The 21,531-nt window shown below is 48.3% G+C and overlaps 1 protein-coding gene across 1 annotated transcript in view; it reads right to left on the bottom strand.

Annotated features, from left to right (window-relative positions):
* The window catches only part of LOC119450778 (uncharacterized), a 164,832-nt gene that overhangs the window by 11,645 nt on the left and 131,656 nt on the right, over positions 1-21,531 (bottom strand). The window contains exon 9 of the mRNA XM_037714279.2: positions 9,948-10,217. Coding sequence (XP_037570207.1) covers positions 9,948-10,217 — 270 coding nt within the window. The remainder of the gene's footprint in view (positions 1-9,947; positions 10,218-21,531) is intronic.

The following is a 21,531-nucleotide window of genomic DNA, read 5'->3' on the forward strand; positions in this document are numbered from 1 at the left end:
TGGCTCAAAAAAATGTGGTTGATCCCTCTTATATAGGAATCGGTATAGAACACGAAAGTGAAACGTGTCTTCACAGAAGTAGTGTAATGTTTATTTCACATTTATATATAATGTCTATTGGTGTTTTGTGGCTAAAGCGCCCTTAGGCGTTGATGCACCCACGCTGACGCCTGGTGGCACGTCTCCTCCATCACGACTACCAACGTCGATGACCATGAGCAACCGTCGTGCATATGGAAGCTGCACTACGCTGCACACGCTAGCACAACGCGAAAGACGAAGCACGTAACTGACACACTAATACAACGCGCAAGACAAAGCACGTAACTGAATCGTCACCGAGTCAAATCAGCGCGTACAGCGCGTCGTAATTGCAGCCTCCGCGATCAACTTCAGAAACATTTTCAGAGCTAATTGCGGAGGCCACGCTCCGCTGTGCTGAGTACGGTGAACGCCACCTAGGTGGCGTTGGTAGTGCTTCTTGATGCCAGCGTCCCTTCGAATGCTGGCATCGAGGCGTCGTAGTGCTGAGACCACCGAAGCGTTCACTGTCGGTGCGCGTTAGTGTCATAATGCAGTACTTCTCTTTTATTGCGATAGCAATTATATGGACACTCAAAAGCAGATTTCTGCCGTCGCCGTCGCCGTCGCCGTGAGGTTCCGTATGACGTCAATGGAGATGAAATCGGCGCCGCGCGCCGAACGCTGCATGTGCGAGTGAAAGAGCGCGAGGGGCGCGCGCTTTTACGGGGAATGAACGCACGGCGGAGAACAAACGCGCGTTCTGCGCCGTACTCCCTTAAGGGCTGCAGAAGTAGGCGTCTCTTTCCTCCTTTACAATCACCATATATGTAGAGCAAACGCGCCTTCTTCCGACGCTCGAGAGGCCGTGGGGGAGGGGGGGGAGGGAAGGGAGGCGACGTTTAGCTGTGGCACAAAATGCCTATTTATATAAAACCTTGTGAGGCGAGAAGGTGGTAAAGACTTCCGACGCTGCTCGACAAGTGTCCCGTTCTGATCTCGTCGAAAACCTCCGAGCCGCCCCCAGAGGCTCCGGCAACAGTCACCAACGCCGCGCGCGTTTTGTGCGAACGCAGGCAAAACGCCGACGGCGTTGACAACAGTTCTGTGTGTTGCTGGTGCTGCTGCATGTCCAAGTTTGTACAGCTGATAAAACTACTATCCTTACTCCGTATAGCTCTCTACAAATTTGCTATCGCAATTGATGCTTCGCCTTTCGGGTGAAACTGCGACAACTTTTCTGCTCGTAGGCGGCGGCACCGCCCCGAGCAAGAGCGCGGGTACACGGAGGAGTGTTAGATATATAAGGCGCGTCTGTGTAGCTCTCTGCAAATGCGTTTGTGGCGCAATGGGTTAAACGCTCGGCGATCTATCGTCGCGGACCGAGAGGTCGTGGGTTCGATTTCCAAATTTTCCATGTTTGTGGAACTTTTTCTTCTGGTTTCTTTCTTTGTATTATGTTCTATGACGTATTTCCGTGACGGAAATTTCCGTGACGGAAATACGTCAGTGAAGTCTTGGTGGACCCCGGCATAAAACACTTTCGTGTTAATAATCACCTGAGCAGATAGTTTCAGGCACGCCTATACAGTACGGTATATGAAGCCTTATTTTTATTTGTGCAACTGAAGCGGTTTGTAGCAGTTCTACAGAACAGCGAATTATCTTTCTCTTAACCTACCGCGCATTTCGACTGGAAACTGCGGGTGCGCGAGTGTTCATCGTACACGTTTCAGCTAGCGTTTCCCACCATCCTGAATTTAGCTATATAGACCCGACATTTGAGTAGATGTCCCGAGTCCCGACTTGATCCACATGGCGTGGAAAAATTTACCAACGTTTGCATTTTTCCGCCTAATTACAATTCAGTAAATCGATCTCCTTTTTATTCTGACAGGTCGGTTTCATACTCTTCTATTTTGTCTTCCGTCGCATTGTCATGAACTAGAGGCGGTTTCGTCATTGTCGTAGATTTAGTTCTACTTTAGGCTCTGACCGTTCGCGTACATTTTGGTAGCTGTGTTAGCCACACAACTACCGGGCATTTCTTGTTGGAAATATTGACAAGGTCGGACAACAAAGATTGTGACATTTTCTTGCAAGTAAAGACTTGCGGCTTCTGGAAATGACAGGGTTAGTAATCGTCAGCAGTCCTCACTCCTTACCCCGTCCGTCCCAACCTCGTCAACGTGAGAGATGGCAACCATAGTTTTAACCAGTGTTAACCAATGGTGACAGCTCTGAAGCAGGTAGAATCATAATATTTTTGCTCTGGAGCTGGACCTTAACCGAAACAAAAAGCGGGAACCTGAACCAAACAGCCGAAAATTGTTGGATCGACAATCTGCTCCGTGCAAGGATTTCATGAGAGGCCAAAAAAAAGACACTATGCGGGTACCTAAGCAATTCTCATGATGTGCAAATGGCTGCACGCTGGAAAATCCAACAAGACAACAGCTGAGACCAAATGTTCTTTGTGATTGCATTAGCAATCACAAAATTACCTGGGGCAGATGGCATAATTATTGTCCTTGAGCTGGATTATTCGAAGAGGAGCACATTACTAGCATGACAAATCAAAACACGTATCTAAATAATTAACCAAAATTCACTAAATAAGTTTTTAATTATTTACTATACGGCACTTATCGAAAATTACGAATTTGGTCGATGAGCTTGCCAGACGTACCTACTTGAAGTAAATTTCCGGGACACTAGGTTTGCGATATTATTTTCCAAAGTGTGGGATGAAATACATGGGGTTTCCAGTTACCTTTGTGGTAAAAAGCGTAAAACAGCATTTTCTTTAAAAAGTGGAAAAGCAGCGCCTTTTTAGGGCCAGTTTGAAGACGGGTATATGCAAACTGGTGTCATTCTGGAAAGTCATTCCAGGTGGACAGGCCTCGTAAAGTCACCGACTACAATTCATAAATTGCAATATCTGCCGTAATGTAATTAATTAATATGTTCATTTGTGTTGTCTTACATGTAAGTTGAATACGTGTTCTGATTTCGTTTGCTAGTAATGTCCGCCTCTCTGAATAGCACTGCTCGCGGACTAGAGTTCTGTTATTTGCAACAAGGCCTTTTTATGGATTCAAAAAAACTTAAAAGAGATCACACCTTATAGGGTGTCCCAGCTAACGTTAGCCAAACTGTTCAATGAAAAAAAAAACTCTTAAAGCACATTGTGCAGTATATAATTCTAAAAATCTACGATGTTCGGTATTCAAAAATTCGACGACCGAGCACTGTAGGTTTTACAATTGTATCCTGCAGCGTGTTTTATAAATCTTGCTATTTCTTGAACACCTTGGCTAACCTTATCTGGGACATACGGTATATGTACACACACACACATACACATATATCTATATGTATATATATGTATATGTATACAGGGTGTTTCAGCGAACACTTTCAAAATTTATTTAAGGTTACCTGTGGCAGGTAGCCCAATTCTATTTAATGAACTGGTCTACTCGAAGAGGCGGACATTACTTGCACAAAAAATTGCAATGCATAAACGACTAATTAACAAAAATTCACAAAGTAAGTTTTTAACTAATTACCTAATGGTCCATATTGCAATTTACAAATTGTAGCCGTGGAGTTCGCAAGGCGGATCCACTTGGAATTAATTCTCAGGATGACACCAGTTTCGAGATATTATTTCCGAATTTTGCGGAGGAATGCATTGGAGTTCCAGTTAGTTTTGTGCCTCAATGCATCAAGCGACGTTTTGGTAAGAAACTAACTGGAACTCCAATGCATTCCTCCGCAAAATTCGGAAATAATATCTCGAAACTGGTGTCATCCTGAGAATTAATTCCAAGTGGATCCGCCTTGCGAACTCCACGGCTACAATTTGTAAATTGCAATATGGGCCATCAGGTAATTAGTTAAAAACTTAATTATTGAATTTTTGTTAATTATCCGATTATGCAGTTCAATTTCTTGCACAAGTAATGTCCGCCTCTTCAAATAGACCAGCTCATGAACTAGAATTGTGCTATCTGCCACAGGCAACCTTTAAGAATTTTTGAAAGTGTTCGCTGAAACACCCTCTATATATTGTCACGGGAAACGGTATAACTGAAAATATATTTACGAAATATCTACAGCGGGCTGTAGCACTGCCAAGATGGCCGAAAGGCAATCTCTTCAATCGTCGTCGTCTTCACCCAAATTGTCAACGTCATCTTTGTCCCATTGCGCGCACTCTCGTAACATTAACCTCCGGCCGGAAAAGCGCCGACCCGGCGCCTAAGACAGGGAGGTGGGCGCGGTGTATGGTTTGAGGCGGGCCACGTGCATGACGTCTGAGGAAGGAGAAGACGTGGTAGGATCGAGCGGGTCTATTTCGTAAGTGACATCTGTCAATTGTCGCAGGACGCGATAGGGGCCAGAGTATCTCCAAAGTAGTTTTTCGGAAAGGCCAACGCGCCGAGACGGGGACCAGACAAGGACAAGATCACCCGCACTGAAGCGGGCGTCCCGGTGGTGGGCGTCGTACAACAACTTCTGTCGTGACTGCGCCGCGGAGAGGCGAAGACGGGCAATGTGACGTGCCTTTCCTGCTGTAGCAATGGCGTCGCGCGCGTATTCAGTAGGCAGTGCGGCAGGGGTCGAAATAAGTGTGTCAAAAGGGAGCGTTGGTTCTCGTCCGTATAGAAGATAGAAGGGAGAGTAGCCGGCGGTGTCAAGGCGTGAGGAGTTATATGCAAAGGTGACAAAAGGTAGCGCAGTGTCCCATTCATGGTGATCAGGCGAAACATACATAGAGAGCATATCAGTGATAGTGCGATTCAGACGTTCAGTAAGACCGTTCGTTTGGGGGTGGTACGCAGTCGTAAGTTTGTGTTTGGTCGCACAAGAACGAAGTAAGTCTTCAATGACTTTAGATAAGAAGTAGCGAACCCGGTCGGTGAGAAGCTGTTGAGGAGCGCCGTGATGTAAAATTACGTCTTGCATCAAGAAGTCGGCGACGTCTGTAGCGCAACTGGTCGGGAGAGGTCTTGTGATAGCGTAACGGGTCGCATAATCCGTAGCAACGGCAATCCATTTATTGCCAGCGGCGGGGAGGGAAGGGGCCGAGAAGGTCGAGGCCAACACGAAAAAATGGCTCGGCGGGTATGTCAATAGGCTGGAGGAGCCCAGCTGGAGGAAGAGATGGCCGCTTCCGGCGTTGGCACGACGCACAGGCAGCGACATAACGTTGAACAGAACGGTAGAGACCGGGCCAGAAAAAGCGTCGCCGTACACGGTCATACGTCCTGGAAACACCAAGGTGGCCGGCTGTTGGGACATCATGCTCGAGTACGGTCGCCCGAAGGTGAGCGGGAACGACGAGTAGTAGTTGCTGTCCCTCGGGGTGCATGTTATGGCGATATAATGCGCCATTTACAATGACAAACAGGCGAAGTGACCGGTCCGACGAGCCAGACTGCAGGCCGTTGATGAGATCATTTAGAGACGTGTCCCGCCGTTGCACGTCACCAATGTGGCTGAAAGCGGAGAGCGAGAAAAGGCCAGGTGGTGTATCCTCCGTGGTAGCTTCGGGGGCATCAACGGGGTGCCGAGACAAGCAGTCGGCATCCTGGTGTAGTCGGCCAGACTTGTACACCACAGTGTACGCGAATTCCTGGAGACGTAGAGCCCAGCGACCTAGACGCCCAGTTGGGTCCTTGAGGCTCGAAAGCCAGCACAGAGCGTGGTGGTCAGTGGTAACAGTAAAAGGCCGCCCGTATAAGTAGGGGCCAAATTTGCTACCTGCCCAAACAAGAGCGAGGCACTCGCGCTCGGTAATGGAATAATTGCGCTCGGCAGGGGAAAGAAGCCGGCTGGCGTACGCAATAACTCGATCACAACCACGTTGGCATTGGGCTAAAACAGCACCAATGCCATAGCCACTCGCGTCTGTGCGTACTTTAGTTGGAGCATTGGGGTCAAAGTGGGCGAGAATCGGCGGGGTAGTGAGAAGCGGGATAAGTTGTGAAAAGGCTGTGGCTTGAGCGAAACCCCACGAAAACGGAGCGTCTTTCCGCAGAAGATGTGGTAGTAGACGGGCTATATCTGCAAAATTTCTGACAAAGCGTCGGAAATACGAGCACAAACCCCCAAAGGTCCGAACATCCTTGGCACAAGTTGGTACAGGGAACTCGATAACAGCACGAACCTTGGCGGGGTCGGGACGGAAGCCAGTTGAATGGACGAAATGCCCGAGGATGGTAATTTGGCGGCGACCGAAGTGGCATTTCGAAGAATTAAGTTGTAGCCCAGCCGCACGAAACACCGACAGGATGGATGAAAGACGTGTGAGGTGTGTGGCAAATGTCGGGGAGAACACGATCACGTCGTCCAGGTAGCACAGGCAGATAGACCATTTAAAGCTGTGCAACAGCGTGTCCATCATTCGCTCGAATGTGGCCGGGGCATTGCACAATCCAAATGGCATAACTTTGAACTGATAGAGGCCGTCAGTTGTAACAAATGCTGTCTTTTCACGGTCCCTGTCGTCCACGGCGATCTGCCAGTAACAAGAGCGCAGGTCGATGGATGAAAAATAGGTTGCACCGTGAAGGCAATCCAGAGCGTCATCAATTCGTGGAAGAGGATATACATCCTTCTTGGTGATCTTATTGAGATGCCGATAATCAACGCAATATCGCCAACTGTTGTCTTTCTTTTTAACTAAGACAACAGGGGAAGCCCATGGACTCGCGGACGGCTCAATAATGCCACTTGACAGCATCTTGTCAACCTCTTGTTGAATAACTTGGCGCTCGGATGGTGACACGCGATAAGGTCGCCGGTGAATCGGAGGCGCATCGCCAGTATGTATGCGATGTTTGACGAGGGAGGTTTGACCTAAGGAACGGCCGTCAAAGTCGAAGATGTCGGAGTATGTGACGAGCAAATGACGGAGGTCGTCGACTTGGGAGGGCAGAAGGTCCGGGGCAATCATCTTTGTAATAGCGCTCTGTACCGACGGAGAAGTGGGCGCGTCGGCGGACAAAATTGCTGACGTAGGATCAGGTGACAGCGATGAAATCTGGCACTCATGTGATGGTGACAGGGTGGCCAAAACTATGCCTTGGGGAAGAACTTGAGGACAGAATCCGAAGTTCAAGAGGGGCAGGCAAGTCTGGTTTGTCGCAACAGTCACAACAGTGTGGGGAAAGGAAATTTTGTGCGTCAAAAGGACACTGGTAGACGGAGTAACCACATAGTCACCTTCCGGTACACTGGCGCAAGGTACAGCGACAATACAGGTGAGTGCTTGGGGTGGCAAACGAACAAGCTCGGCACAAGAGAGCTGGCTCTGGACTACGTCAGGAGCGTCTAGTGAAGCGGGAAAATCAAGTTCAACGACACCGGCCGAGCAGTCAATTACAGCGGAGTGGTCAGTCAAGAAATCAAGTCCAAATATTACGTAATGAGGGCAGTGGCGAAGAACATGAAACAACACGGACGTGTGGCGGTCAGCAACGCTCACGCGTGCGGTGCACATTCCAAGCACGGCTGGAGTTCCACCGTGAGCGACACGCACAACGCGGGACTCTGCAGGTGTAAGCACTTTGTGTAAGCGTTCACGGAGATCAGAGCTCATGATACAAATATGTGCACCGGTGTCGATAACGGCGGTAACGGGTAGGCCATCCACTTCTACGGCAAGTTGGTTCTCGTGCGTGGGCAAGGTCAAAACAGGCTTTTCAGGTCGTGGGTCCAATGCAGTGTCACCTCCGGGAGCTGCATTGCTCAGTTTTCCTGGGAAGAGCGGCCAGAGGAGTGCGGCGATGAATAGCGGCGGGGCAGAGGGGACCGGGAACGACGGTCGTGCGGAGAAGGTGAACAGCTTGAGCTGCGGGGTGGTACAGGAGCGTCTCGGAGCGGTGAGCTGTTACGAGCGGGAAACTGCAGAGGTCGATTGTCGTCACGGCGAATGTCAAAAAATGAGCGAGGAGAGGAAGGCTGGCGATACCGGCAGTGACGGGAAACATGTCCAACGCCGTAGCAATGAAAACGTATGGGCTTATCGTCCTGGGTTCTCCACTGGGCCGGATCACGATAGCGGCGCAACGTCGCTGTATTTCTGTAAGACAGAAGAACAGCATTGACCTGAGGGTGAGGAAGGGATGCAACAGGCTGGAGTCCTGCGTTAGCCAGCTCTTCCCTCACGACGGCTTGGATTAAAGAGACTCGGACGGGAGTCGTCGGAAGGGCGTGCGAAATAGCAAGGGGGCGACGCCGCCTCAATTTCACGACGAACGATGCGGACAAGGCTATCAGTGGTCGGTTGCTGATTGGGCGGCTGAACGTCTGCGCAGGACGATGTAGCGGCCGTGTTTGGAAGCCGCATGAATTGTTGGGCGATGCGGCTACTCTTGAGTGCTTCAAAACGCCGGCATTCCTTGATAATGTCTTCAATGGTCGAGCAGTCCTTAAAGACCAGCAAGTTGAAAGCTACATCAGCAATGCCTTTTAGGACGTGACTTACTTTGTCCGCCTCGGTCATGGTGGCATCAACTCGGCGGCAAAGGGCGATAACGTCAAGGATGTACGACACGTACGACTCCGTGGGAGATTGGGCGCGACAGGAAAGATCTTTCGAAGTGGCGCTCTGGCGGCCAATTGGTTTGCCAAATAGGTCACGAAGCTTCTGCTTACATAGATCCCAGCTGGTCAGCTCCGTTTCGTGAGTGTCAAACCAGACGCGTGCTGTCCCACTCAGGTAGAAACCCACATTAGCGAGTGTCACTGTAGGGTCCCACCGATTGTTGGTTGCGACGTGCTCATAATTCCTTATCCAGTCATCAACGTCGACGTTGTCGGTGCCGCAAGAAGATCCTGGGTCGCGGGGTTTGATCAAGATCACTGGCTGTGGTGCCGGTGTTGCAGTTGACGCAATATCCCCGCCTGTTGACATGGTGGAACTTGCCAGGACACGTCCGCTACGGAGTTCCGTCTTGAGTAGCACCCCGCACCTCCATCAAAATGTCACGGGAAACGGTATAACTGAAAATATATTTACAAAATATCTACAGCGGGCTGTAGCACTGCCAAGATGGCCGAAAGACAATCTCTTCAATCGTCGTCGTCTTCACCCAAATGGTCAACGTCATCTTTGTCCCATTGCGCGCAGTCTCGTAACATTTAATATATATATATATATATATATATATATATATATATAAGGTGTGGAATATCACCGTGTAATCTCTACTTATCCTAGTTAAGTAGCCGAAAATGACCTTCACTAATGTCGACAGTGAATCGAGTTGGTGACCAATCATTGTGGAAGCGGTTGTCCTGTGCCATCTTCCTGCTTTTTGGTTCGTTTTGGGAAAACGACACGGTCGCATGTGCGAGACAGCCTTGCATTTTTTATATTGGCATGTGTCACTAATGACGTTGTCTGCCCATTTTATTCTTAGGCTCTTTCAACACAAGTGTTATACCCACACGTGGCCTGGCAGAAGCAAAAATTAAAAAAAAATTATTTCATACTATGAGGAAATGGAGGCCACTTTATGATTATATATATACGTATACTGCAAGCTTCAACTTTGTAGGTTGCCGTTAGACTGGTCGCTCGAGGCACTTTGCGTGTATTTGCGGACTTCTTTTGTGCTCGGAAAAACACTTTTATGCAGCGCGTATTAAGTAACGAAAAGCTGTTATTCTACAAGGGAGAAGTTTATTGCGCAAGCTTACAATAAGTGGAGAATAGATAGTAACATGCAGGCGAATGTGAACAAATGACCTTGCTGTTATGTATGTCATGATTCTGTTCTAACGCGCCTCATTTTCAGACATTTCTGAACTAATCTTGTAGCAGCTATTGTATAGCTCCTGGCTTGTCATTGTGAAGACTGATTTGCGCAAATCAACGTCGGCATCGTTTGTCTGCAGCAGCAACTCACTTGCAACAGTGGCCTTGATTCTCTCGGCGAGAGTCAGCAGGTCCTGCCTGCCGCCTACTTCCGAAAGGACAATGGCAGCCGCAGGTGCCTCGCCGTAGTCCGAGTGCGGAAGGCCTACCACGGAAACCTCGGCAATCTCATCCGCATAGTGGCAGAGTATCAGTTCTTCCAACTCTGCGGGGACGACTTGGCAGTCCATGCACTTGATCATCTGTTTCAGTCGCTCTACGATGTATAGGCGGCCGCTCTCATCGTAGTAGCCCGCGTCACCTGCGTCAAAATAATCATTATAACAAAACGCCCCAATCTTAAAGAACAAAAGTGCATTCGGTTTCATCTAATTCACCATCGCAAGCCCTTTAATCCATTTCCACTTGTATGAACGAGAGAAGAAGGAAAACCGAGGTGTTCGATTGTTTTAATGTGACAGCATTATCTGCCCAATTTCTTGAATATCTGGCGGCGGCGTGACCAAAACATGGTGCCGAAAATTGCCGACAGCGCAAAGAGTAAAAACACATCAAGAAATGCTTGAATTGACCTCAAATTTCTCAGTGTCTTACACAACCCGGCATCCTGTCTTCTCTTTATAAAAAAGCTAACGCAACATTTTTGATGGTGTGCGGGCCACCGTCGTCATCGTCTTTGATCACGCGCTAACGATCCTTCAATACGAGATGGCACCGCTGCACTCCGACAGACAGACAGACAACGAACTTTATTTGATGCTGAGGAGCTACTGTCAGGACCCCCTAACGGGAGGCCGTTGTAACCGCTGGCCGCGCCTACGTAGAGGACAGAACGCCGTGACGCTCCGCCCTTTTCTGGGCCCTCTGATAGCCTGGGACTTGCTTTTGGAGTACCGTGCTTCTGATGGCCTCCTCTCATTCGTCTTCGCTGGACAGTAGGTCGTTAGGTAACGCGGGACATCGCCCGAGCAGCAATTTCTTGGCCAAACTTCGATAGTGAATAGGAGCCACATACGTGCCAGGAAACAACAATACCAACACTCTCGACGCAAAATCATGTGTATGAAATGAGGGGTACCACCGCCATCATGTTTCAAAAGGAACGCCGTGAAAGTTTGCAACGTGCGGATAATTACCTAAGCGAAAATATTTCACCAAATCAACATCAATGATTTCGAATTCCCACACGTAAGCAGTCTTAAGTGTGTCTGCCATTTTTTGTTATTCAGGAGCATACAAAACCAAGAGGCAATGAAGCCAAGGAAGGCATAAGAGAAATAAGCTCTGGTGGAAATTGAAATCTAGAAAATTGAAAAGCGAAATGAAAGTGGAGGAAAAGATAACTTGCCGTCGGTGGGAGCCGAGCCCACAACCTCCAAATTACGCGTGGGTTTCACTACCAACTGTTCTACGACGACGACTATCAATCGAGCCGCTATCTTCAGTATTTACTTGCACTAGATATATCCTTAGGAGCGTTAGCCACCGTCACTAAAAGCCATGGCAGGCGGAACTCGAGCATCCGTTTTTGCCCGATGTCGTCACGTAACATGTGAGCTTAGGAGAGGAGGCACGTGGCTAATAAACCCTCGTATGCTAATGGCATCAAGGCTGCCAGATTGAAGGCTCTCTGTATGATTGATCGATAGGAGAAGGGAAACGTATGGGATAGATTTTTGTTAATCAAGACCATATAATGCCAACAGGCAATGAAGCCACCAGAAATACTGGGGAAAAAAGAAGTGGTTGAAATGGCTCTGCGCAGCACTGGTTAGTACTTATAGGGCTAGATCTAGTACACAGACATACCCAAGATAGTGGCCGGGTCGATACCACCGCCATAGGAAAATTGGCAGCGAAACGTATGTGTAATGCGGAGGTCGTACTTTTGGCTCCCGCCGGCAGCTAGTTATCTATTCGTCCACTTTCATTTAAGTTTTCGTCATCTTTCCAGAGAATTTGCGCGCGCACCGGCATGCAAATTATTTTCCTTCTTCTTCTTTCTGGGGTTTTACCTGCCAAAACCAGTTCTGATTATGAGTCACGCCGTATTGGAGGGCTCCGGATTAATTTTGACCACCTGGGGTTCTTTACGTGCACTACAAGGCTAGCACACGGGCGTTTTTGCATTTCGCCTCCATCGACATGCGGCCGCCGCGGCCGGGATTCGATTTTCCACAAATGATAACGTATAGATGGTAGACTCAGACCTTTCTATACTCTGTGAAGCCATGACCGCAGATTCGAAAATAATTTTAATGCATTAGGATTCGGAGTGTCGGATTGGAAAAAAATTTATGTGTGTGATGTATCGGAAGCCGGTCATGCAGTATAAGTATACAAGAGATGGGGAGTTTAAAATATCGTGTATATGCGCATGTATATGTATGCATGTGTACATGTATGTATGTGACAGACTTGTGCACGTATGTATGTATGTATGTATGTATGTATGTATGTATGTATGTATGTATGTATGGATATATGTGGCAGACTTGTACTCGTTACATAAAACGTCACCTATTACGACTACAATTACTTCCTTCAAAAAAGCAGTTCATTCCGGCTAATGATTACTGCTCCACGAATGTAACTGAGCAATTATTAAAGAACTAATCGATTGCCTCAACGCTCTTGCCCCCCTCTTTTACTAACATCGCACAAATTCAGTAAGTAGAACTAGCTGGCCTGGCGCTTTCATTGCGTCCGTTTCAGACCTTCACACGATTTTTTCTCATATTTTTTAAAATCTTCACTACGAATTTATTGTCGAAATATACTTCGATAATCTTCGCTTGCTGTTTGGTGATGACACTTGGCAGTGACACTGGCAACTCTCAGAAGCGGACATTACTCGCTTTAGAAAGCAAATTGAATATTTGATTGTGTTACAAAGTTTTGCTAATTCATTGTTTTTACCTAATAACTTTATATTGCTTTCACCTAATAACTTTATCGTATATATTGCAATTTATGAGTTGTAGTTGTTTATGTCGAAAGTGATATCCACTTGCAACGAATTCCGAAGGTGGCGCCATGGAGTTTCGAGATATGCCTTCTCAAAGTTTGCGACGAAATGCGTTGGTGTGCGATAACTTTAGAGTTTCAATGCATAAAAAGCAGTTTTGTTCAAGTGTGTGGAAGAACAACGCATTTTTACCACAATTTTACCTGCAAATTTTTCAAAACTGGTGCTAGTTACAAAATTCGTTCTAAGTATAAGTGCCTAGTAAAATCTCTGGCTTGATGATGTGCCCTTTAGGAATCAGTTGAAAAGTTGATGTGAGAAGGTGAAATTTTGGCAATCGATTATAGTTTGATGAGCATCGATTATAGTTCGTGGCTAGGTTTCTGAGGTGGTTTGCTTGGTTGCAAGTGTTTCTATCCTCCCTGAGCCTGGTGTTCATGAATCGTGACATCTGTCTCATATAATGCCTGTCACATCTTAGTGGTGTGCTGAATACTACTTGAACTTGACACCCAACAAACTTCTGCGCATGTTCAACCCTGCATCTTTTAGCTTCTCTTATGTGTTCTTTGCATCTGTCTTTGTTAGGCAAGCTTATCAACTTTTGCGTTGAGTAGAATTCGAGGGGTATGTGGGGTTTTCTAGCTATTTGTTTTAGCCTATACGCCATGTTGTGAATATATTGTAGAATTACCGGCCTTTGCTTTTATCTTCCCGAATCATTACGAAGCATCTTTTCAGCGGTGGAAGCAACTAACAATTCAAGAAGCAAACTAGCTTTTACCCTTGCCACCTGCACGTGAAAGCTATTGAACATCACCTCGTCACAGGATTAAAGATGCTGAAAATGAAAATACAAGCGTGGCGGCACGGATGATCACAATTACATTGTTCCAAAATAGGAAGTACTTTGGCTACCACATGGCCCACAGTATCGTTTTGTTGCACTGCGTTTCGTAACTCAAGCTACTTATTTATCCACTGGAAGCTAACAAAATATTCGTAGTAAGGTTTATGAGGTACTGAAGCAATGTTTGAATTGGGTATATCTTCGTGCAAGAAATAATAATTATTAAAGCGAAAGCCTGAAGTGGCTCATACCTCGATGACCTCGAAAAAAAAAAGTTGGGTTAGCTTGCACTAGTGGCGCAAGGCTAAAGACACAGCGGAGCTGACCGGTTCATAGCTGGGCCTGGCTATACGAAGTGATGCTACGTTATACGAAGTATATCCAAGTGAGGCTAAGTAATACGAAGTGTGTAAGCATTTCCTCGTGGTCAGTGGCATCGGGAACGCCTCGCGAAGCACTTGCAGTCCAAGCACATGTAGGGAAAGTGGTTCAAAAGCTATGCACCGTGTATGGGCGGCGTGCAGCGGACGAAATGCCGGGATGACGTCACGGCGCATGCGTAGAAACGCGCAGCTGGTGGGAGCTCCGCCGAGCCGCCGCCAGAGGTGCCTGGTGCAGTCACGGACACCGCGAGCGTTCGGCGCTAATGCGGGGAAAGGGAGAAGCGCGGATGGCGTCGGCAGCACCTCTGCGTGTTGCTTCGTTGGTGCTGCTATTTGTTTCTCGGTCTTTCGCTCTCGTTTTCTCTTTGTCTATCCCGAGCATAGCGTGCGACACGCGAACCCTCTCTCGCTCTCAATTTCTCTTTCGAGCATAGCACATGACGCTCTGCGAGGTGGTCACTAGGCAACGCAGTGCAGGCGGGAGACATTACGGCAGGCTTAAACAGCTACGCTTTTAAAAAACACGTTATCTGATCCAGTTGTACAAAAAAGTAGGTCTAATCCACGCTGTGAAGGTGGATTATAGCGAAGCGGTCGAGATTCACCAAAGGAATTATTAAAGACAAGAATATGCGGTATACAAAAACAAGCGCGTGATAGCGCCACTATTTCAGCGCTTCCCAGCGACCGATCAAGAAACGAAATCTGCATATTTGTATAGCGGTTCCAGGACCTGCTTGGCGTTACCGGTTTCCGCAAGGTACGCGCCAGCAACTCTCGCCAGTTAAAGTCCCTATATAAGAAAAGTACCACGATCTACTCTTTCCTCCGCCGCCTCCTCTCCTAAAGCGCTTGCTTTTTCTTTACTTTTTGCTTGCGAAAGCCAAGTCGACGGTGGCACACCTAGAAAGTCTACGTTGAAGCTTTCAGGCCGGGCGCGCGCAGTCGCCGCCGCCGGCGACTGCAACTGCGCAGAGGACTTTCGACATGGCTCATGAGGCGGAAAAAAACAAAATATAAAGAAGGGAAAAGCGCGCGCTATCATCGTCCAATCGGAGATACAGGAGAGAGAGAGAAGTGGCGTTGGTCAAAGGATGGCGGTAATTTTCTTATATAGGGACTTTATCGCCAGTAAGATATGATCGCGTATGAATTCCAGAACATGACAATTGCATTTTCCTTCCCGATGAAACAGTTCGAGGGTCAACATTGACTCGAGCCCGAGTTTCCTTCTTTTTTTTATTGCCTTGACCGTTCAGTCATGGCAAAAAAATGATAGGCAAGCGAATGATATGTTTATGCCACGTCACGTCGAAGCGCGACACACCTTTATCACCGCCGCTCGCTCTGTGCGCCCGATCGTGACAGGGCAGGTTTTCTTTTATTGGAAAACAAGCGCTCGGTTGTGCGGCTAGACCGGTTTCTGTGTGGTGAAGATATGGCAACGAAGATATGCTGTTTTGTGCCTTCAATTGCTGACAACAGGGACCTTATCATCTGTAATGTGATTTTGATGCTTGTAATTTTTCTTTTTTTTGGTGGAAGTTTTTTTGTGGGCACACGAAAGAACCGTTGGTTGGTAGAGGTATATAGCTTCGCTATAAAATTGTCATCAGCAACGGCTCATACCCCCTAAACAAGCAAAAATACAATGACTCATCCCTTTCATAATGCAGAGGCTGCAAGCACACAGCGAAATGAAGCGAACAATGCATACATTCAATGCATACAACAATGCATCACGCATACAACGTACAGAAACGCAGCGTCTAGTCAAGTGGTACAAAAAAAGCCGGCAAGTTTGCACTCGGTCGTGCAAAGCTTAGGCACAGCGAAAGCGTCAATCCTCAAGACTTCCTGGCTGCTACTGCCAGGTATTAACTTGGTTGCTGCTAGGTTTTAACTTGGTTTAACTTACCTACGCATGTAGAGAAGGTATTATCGAGCGATGATTTTCGGAGGTCCCCTCTCTTTCGCGACATTTCGCGTGACTAGCGCTGGACGCGTCGGCGCCTACGAGCGACAGTGTTTCTGGCATGCCACAAACGCAGGCAGGCTGGCAGGAACCGTGTCTGTGTCGGGCGAAACGAGCGCGCACCTGCGCCGGCGCTTTCTAGGCAACGCGAGGTGGCATCAGCGCTGCTGCTTCGGCGCATGCGCGGCTAGGCAATGCGGGCGGCGTTGGCAGCAGCTCTGCGCGTTGCCTCTTTGGTATGGTATGGTATGAAGAACTTTATTCGGGTCCTCAGGAATCAGTCTGGGACTGATGCGGGCCGCTCCCACGTCGGGACAGAGAGGCAGAGCCTCTCTGCCGCCACACGGGCCCTCTGGACAGCCCTGAGTTGGTCCGCCGGCACTTCGCTGTGGAGCATCCGCTGCCACCACCGTTCATCTTGAGAACCATCACCGGCCAACGCCGAGCAGCGTCAGAGCATGTGTTCTAAATCGAGCAAATCCCCACACTTACTACAATAGACTGAAACGGCGCAGTCCGGATTAATTGTATTCATGACGACCGGGTTAGGGTACGCACGTGTTTGCAGAAGCCTTAATGTAACCGCCTGTGGGCTATTTAATGTAGAATGTGGCAGGGGGAATTGCGTGCGCGTTAAGTAATAGTGCTTGGTGATCTCGTTGTAGGTTAACATCTGGTCTCTGAACGCAGGAGCGGGAGATCCAGCCTCATCAGGGAGGACACGGCATACTAATCCTCGTGCCTGCCTGTGCGCTAGCTTGCTGAGGTTACGGGGGCTCCCTCCACTGACCCTATGTGCGTCGGGAACCAAGTAAATGTATGCGGTGTGATATTCCTACCCTGCAGCAGTCTGTAAGCCGGTTCCGCAGCAACTCCCCTCGAGAAGGCTTTAATCGCAGATCCCGAGTCACTAAACACCAAAACTGTTACTTAATCAAGTAGTGCTAAAACAATAGCTACCTGCTCACCACCCCCCGGATTCCTTGTATAAATGAAAGCGGCATTTCCAATGCTCCCTTTTCCATCTACCACCACCACCACCAAATAAACATCTTTCCCATTAATCCATGCCGCGTCAACGAACGCAGACTCCTCCTCCTGATGCTTTGCTTCTCACAACAAAGCCCTAGCTCTCGTCATCCGCCTCCCTACATTGTGCACAGGGTGCAGATTCCGTGGAAACGGACGAACCATGATATTGGCCCCAAAGTTCACGTTCAACTCGTGTAGCCGCGCCCCATCGCAGGACACAGCCACCGATTCTCCAATTGACTCTTAAGATATACGTATACCCGCTGGTGTACCTAGCAACTTCTCTCTCTGTGCCGTACGCTGAGCCTCGGCAATTTCATCTAGAGCATTATGCAAACCCAGTCGCAATAACATATCGTTTGACGTACTCACAGGAAGATTGAATAACATAGGCGAGAGTAAGGATTCCTGCGGCGTACCACGTCAACCCAATTTAGAGACTTCCGTCTTGATCTCCCCTAACCTAACACATGTCCTTCTACCCATAAGGAAAGCCTTGACAAAATGGATAAGCCGCTGCACCAGATTCAAGTTCGACAGCACCCGTAAAGTGAAAGAATGTAGGACATTATCGAAAGCTTTTTCTACATCAAGTCCAAGTAGTACCTTAGTATCCCTTGTCCGCCGATCAAGTAGCGGATGCTTAATCCTGATCATAGCATCGGGAGTCGAGAGGCAGGGTTGAAATCTTATCACCGAGTGCGGAAAGACCTCATTGCCCTCAACATAACGCGATAGCCTATTTAAAATGCTCAGTGACGTTCCCCAAACACGATGTCAGGGAAATGGGTCGGAGATTTTCAAGCCCTCCAACTTTTCCGAGTTTGGGTATCAGAACAGTAGTTGGAAGTTTCCATTCTTTCGAGAAAGAGGCTTCCTTTCATCAGCTGTTTATTATCCGCGTAAGGAACTCTATGGACCCCTCGTCTAAATCCCCTAACATTTTATTCGTGATGTCATCCGGCCCTGATGCCGATTGACCATCAGGACGTTGCAGCACCACCCTTATGTCACTTTCAGTAAATTCCTCATCCATAACGCTATTGTCATCCCCACGATATTCCAAAACCAAGTCTGGTGTATCGTGGCAGGTCTTCAACAGAAGGTCAGCTAGAACCTTCAGCAACTCCACCTCCGTGGAGTCCCGACACGCCTGATGGACCAGCTTACCTATCGCCGTTCTCTGATTAGCTTTAGCGTTTGTCTCATCTAGTAAATGTCTGAGAAAACTCCAGCCGCCTCCACTTTTAATGCGACCATCAATAGAATTACATACTTCATCACATTGCTGGTTGCACAGTATCCGACAATGGTCTTCAATTTCCCGATTAATCATTGCTACACGCTTTCTGAGTCACTTATTCAACCTCTGACCCTTACATCTCACTAACATTGACTGCTTCACTACCAACAAATCCACCAGGCGTCTATCCATTCGCTCTGTGTCAATACCGGCCTTAACCTTTTTAGGGGTCGCCTCAATGTCACTTTGAAGCTGACTAGTGCACTGTTCCACTGTCAGCTCACTGCCCTCATCTTCGATTCGCTCCGCTCTTTGTTTCCTAAATGCATCCCAGTCAACCACCCTGAATGTGTGCTGCTTTTTATTAGCCACTACTAAAGTAATCATAAATATGTAATGGTCGCCACCAAAATCTATAATTGGACCAGGACAAATCCACGACCCCCCCCCCCCCCCCGAGCAAAACTGAGATCCGGTGTCGAATCTCTCGATGTCGGCGTGTCGTATCTAGTGGGATACGAAGGGTCTGTAATCAGAGATAAATTCAAGTCAAGTGCCTGCTGTCATAGTCCCTCCCCTTTAATAGTACTATAAACATACTTCCACACATGATAGGGTGCATTAAGGTCCCCTCCGATAAGCAACAGCGCATCCTTAGCCAGACTGGCTCCCTTTGGCAAGAGCGATTTGAAACTCTCATTCATGTCCCGGGGCTACTGTACATGTTAAGCAGGTAAACGCTGCTCTGGCGTGCCCCTTGCCGACCTAAAATTACCTCCACCATAATATTGTGACGGGTCGTCAAATAGATAAAACAGGGACAGGATTTATATACAAGACTGTTGACAGAGCTGGCCAAGATGGCTGAACACGCGCAGCGTACCCCGGCGATCCTCGTCTTCTTCCTTAATTCATGGCGGCGGCCCGTCACAATATATTCAATTCTGCAATCCGCCATTAGAAGATCATGCCTAACATACGCCAACCTCCGACTAATGAGAGTGACGAGTCATCTGCCCTGCTCATTAGTTTTATACTCTGTTGTGAAATCCGTTAAGTTCACGCTAGACGTCAGTTTCCTGTAACATGATAGCCTGTGGTTTCACAGCATGGCTTGTAACAGACTACTGCAGGGACCCCTTCTTATGATTGAACCCCCTACAATTCCACTGCCAAATACTAAATGGACTATTTAATAAAGCCATCTTGGCCATGTATATTGGGTTTACTTAACCTGAGCTTCATTCTTCTCGATGACTTACCCTGCTGGGCCAGCGTCCGAGAACACTCCCGCTCCATAACAAGGACCACCGTGTGGTTTAGATATACTTCAATTTTACCTAATCTCTAATCTGTGATATTTTCCCTCTCTTCTATTCGCTCCAGTCTACTAATGACCTGATTTACACTTTCTTGCAATGTCGCCATCATTTCTTTAAGCTCGGAAGGGACCTTGCCCTGAGGCTGCACCGTCGAAGAGAGGGCCCTCTTTTTCAGAACCAGCGTCTCTTTGTCACCCATGTTTCCTTCTGCAGCCTCCACAGACCTCGGTACCTCAACCTGGTCATCATGCTTGCTAGCCCGCCCTAAGCTAGCGCTGTTACCGGATGGTGAGCCCCTCCTAAGTTCAGCTATCTCTTTAATAAGCCCGTCAACGGCTGCTTTTAAGCTATGATTCTGGCTCTCCAATTGCGCAATCCTATCCTTATCCCTATTACCATACACATGCTCCTGGGGCTGCTCACGCGCACGGCCGGTGCTGATGCCGCCCTTAGCCTTGTCAGCCCAGGTGGTGTGGCCTCCAGCTGCGCCGCCGCCTCCACCAGCTGCAGGCACGGCCGGACTGGAGAGGCGCGCGCGCTTTCTTTACGGCCTTCGCTACCGCTTCGGGCACAATGGGAGCGCGTCTCCGCGGGTAACGTCACGGCTCGCCGCGTGAGGGCGCAGCGACCCTGCTGTAGTTGTAGTTTTGGGAGCTTCTTGCTACTGCCGTCCTGACATTCTCTTTTTATGTCATGTGCTGCATCGTTCGACAGAGTGGATGCTGCTAGCCAGATACGTCGTGATTTGAGCACCTTTGACTCGTAGCTTTTGCATTCTAAGGGATATGCCTTGCAATGCGAAGCAGTGAATCGGTTGCTGTGGACCGGCCAGCGAGACCATGGTGTTCTGTTGCGTACCGCACTGTAAGTCGCAGTCAAGTAGGACTAAAGGCGTTTCCTTTCATCAATTCCCGAGTGATGCAGAACTGGTGGCTAAGTGGCTGAAAAACATTTCAAGGGAAAATTTGGTTGTCAACGACAAGTCGGCGTCAACTGTCGTTTGTAGCCGGCATTTCCTCTCCACTGACTACGTGCCTGGTTGCCGAATCAGGAAACTTCTACCTGGTGTTGTGCCAACAGTGTTCGACGAGTACCCAAGTTACCTCGTGCCGAGTGCGAAGAAGCCTCGTAAGGAGCCCGCATCTAGATGTTCTGTCCCTGCTCCAAAACCAAGTAAGCGAAAAGCGGAGCCAGAAGGTGCGGTCGACCTTCCTGAATCGCAGGACGACTTCGCTGAAAAGAAACATAGTGTCTGCACTCAAACGGCAAATAAAGACGCCCAGCGAGTAAGTGCGTATGTTTCGCTTATCGGCAGGCTTCGTAAACAAGCTGCGTACCACCGTTTGAAGTGTAGCAAACTCTAACAGCATCTGGACGCTGCAAGGAAAGCAAACGCTTTCTATCGGGAAAATAAGAGGCATGCTTCTGTCAAAGAAGTTGTTGCTGATTCTGCAAATGGTGAAAAGAAGGCCATCTTTCTCCTTCATCAACTAGACAGTTATGGGCAGAAGCGACCGTGCTACCCAGAGGAGATAATCAGAGAGTGTGTCGTGTGGCGCTTTCTTTCGTCTAAGGGGTACGATCACGCTCGGACATCCCAGCTGCTGACACTGCCAGCAAAGTGCACGCTGCAGCGGTACATGGGACCAAGCCCGACAACGACAGGGATGAGTCCTGCGATGAGAGAAAGACTGGTTTTTGAAGCTTCCTTACTCAGCTCTAAGCAGCATATGGCAACGCTAATCATTGACGAAGCTAGCATCAAGCCGAAATGCATATACGATAGGAAATCGGACGCAGTCTTTGGCTTGAGAGACAAGCCTAGCAGTGACACACCAGGTG

This window comes from Dermacentor silvarum, chromosome 4, assembly GCF_013339745.2.
Source record: "Dermacentor silvarum isolate Dsil-2018 chromosome 4, BIME_Dsil_1.4, whole genome shotgun sequence".
Taxonomy (NCBI): domain Eukaryota; kingdom Metazoa; phylum Arthropoda; class Arachnida; order Ixodida; family Ixodidae; genus Dermacentor; species Dermacentor silvarum.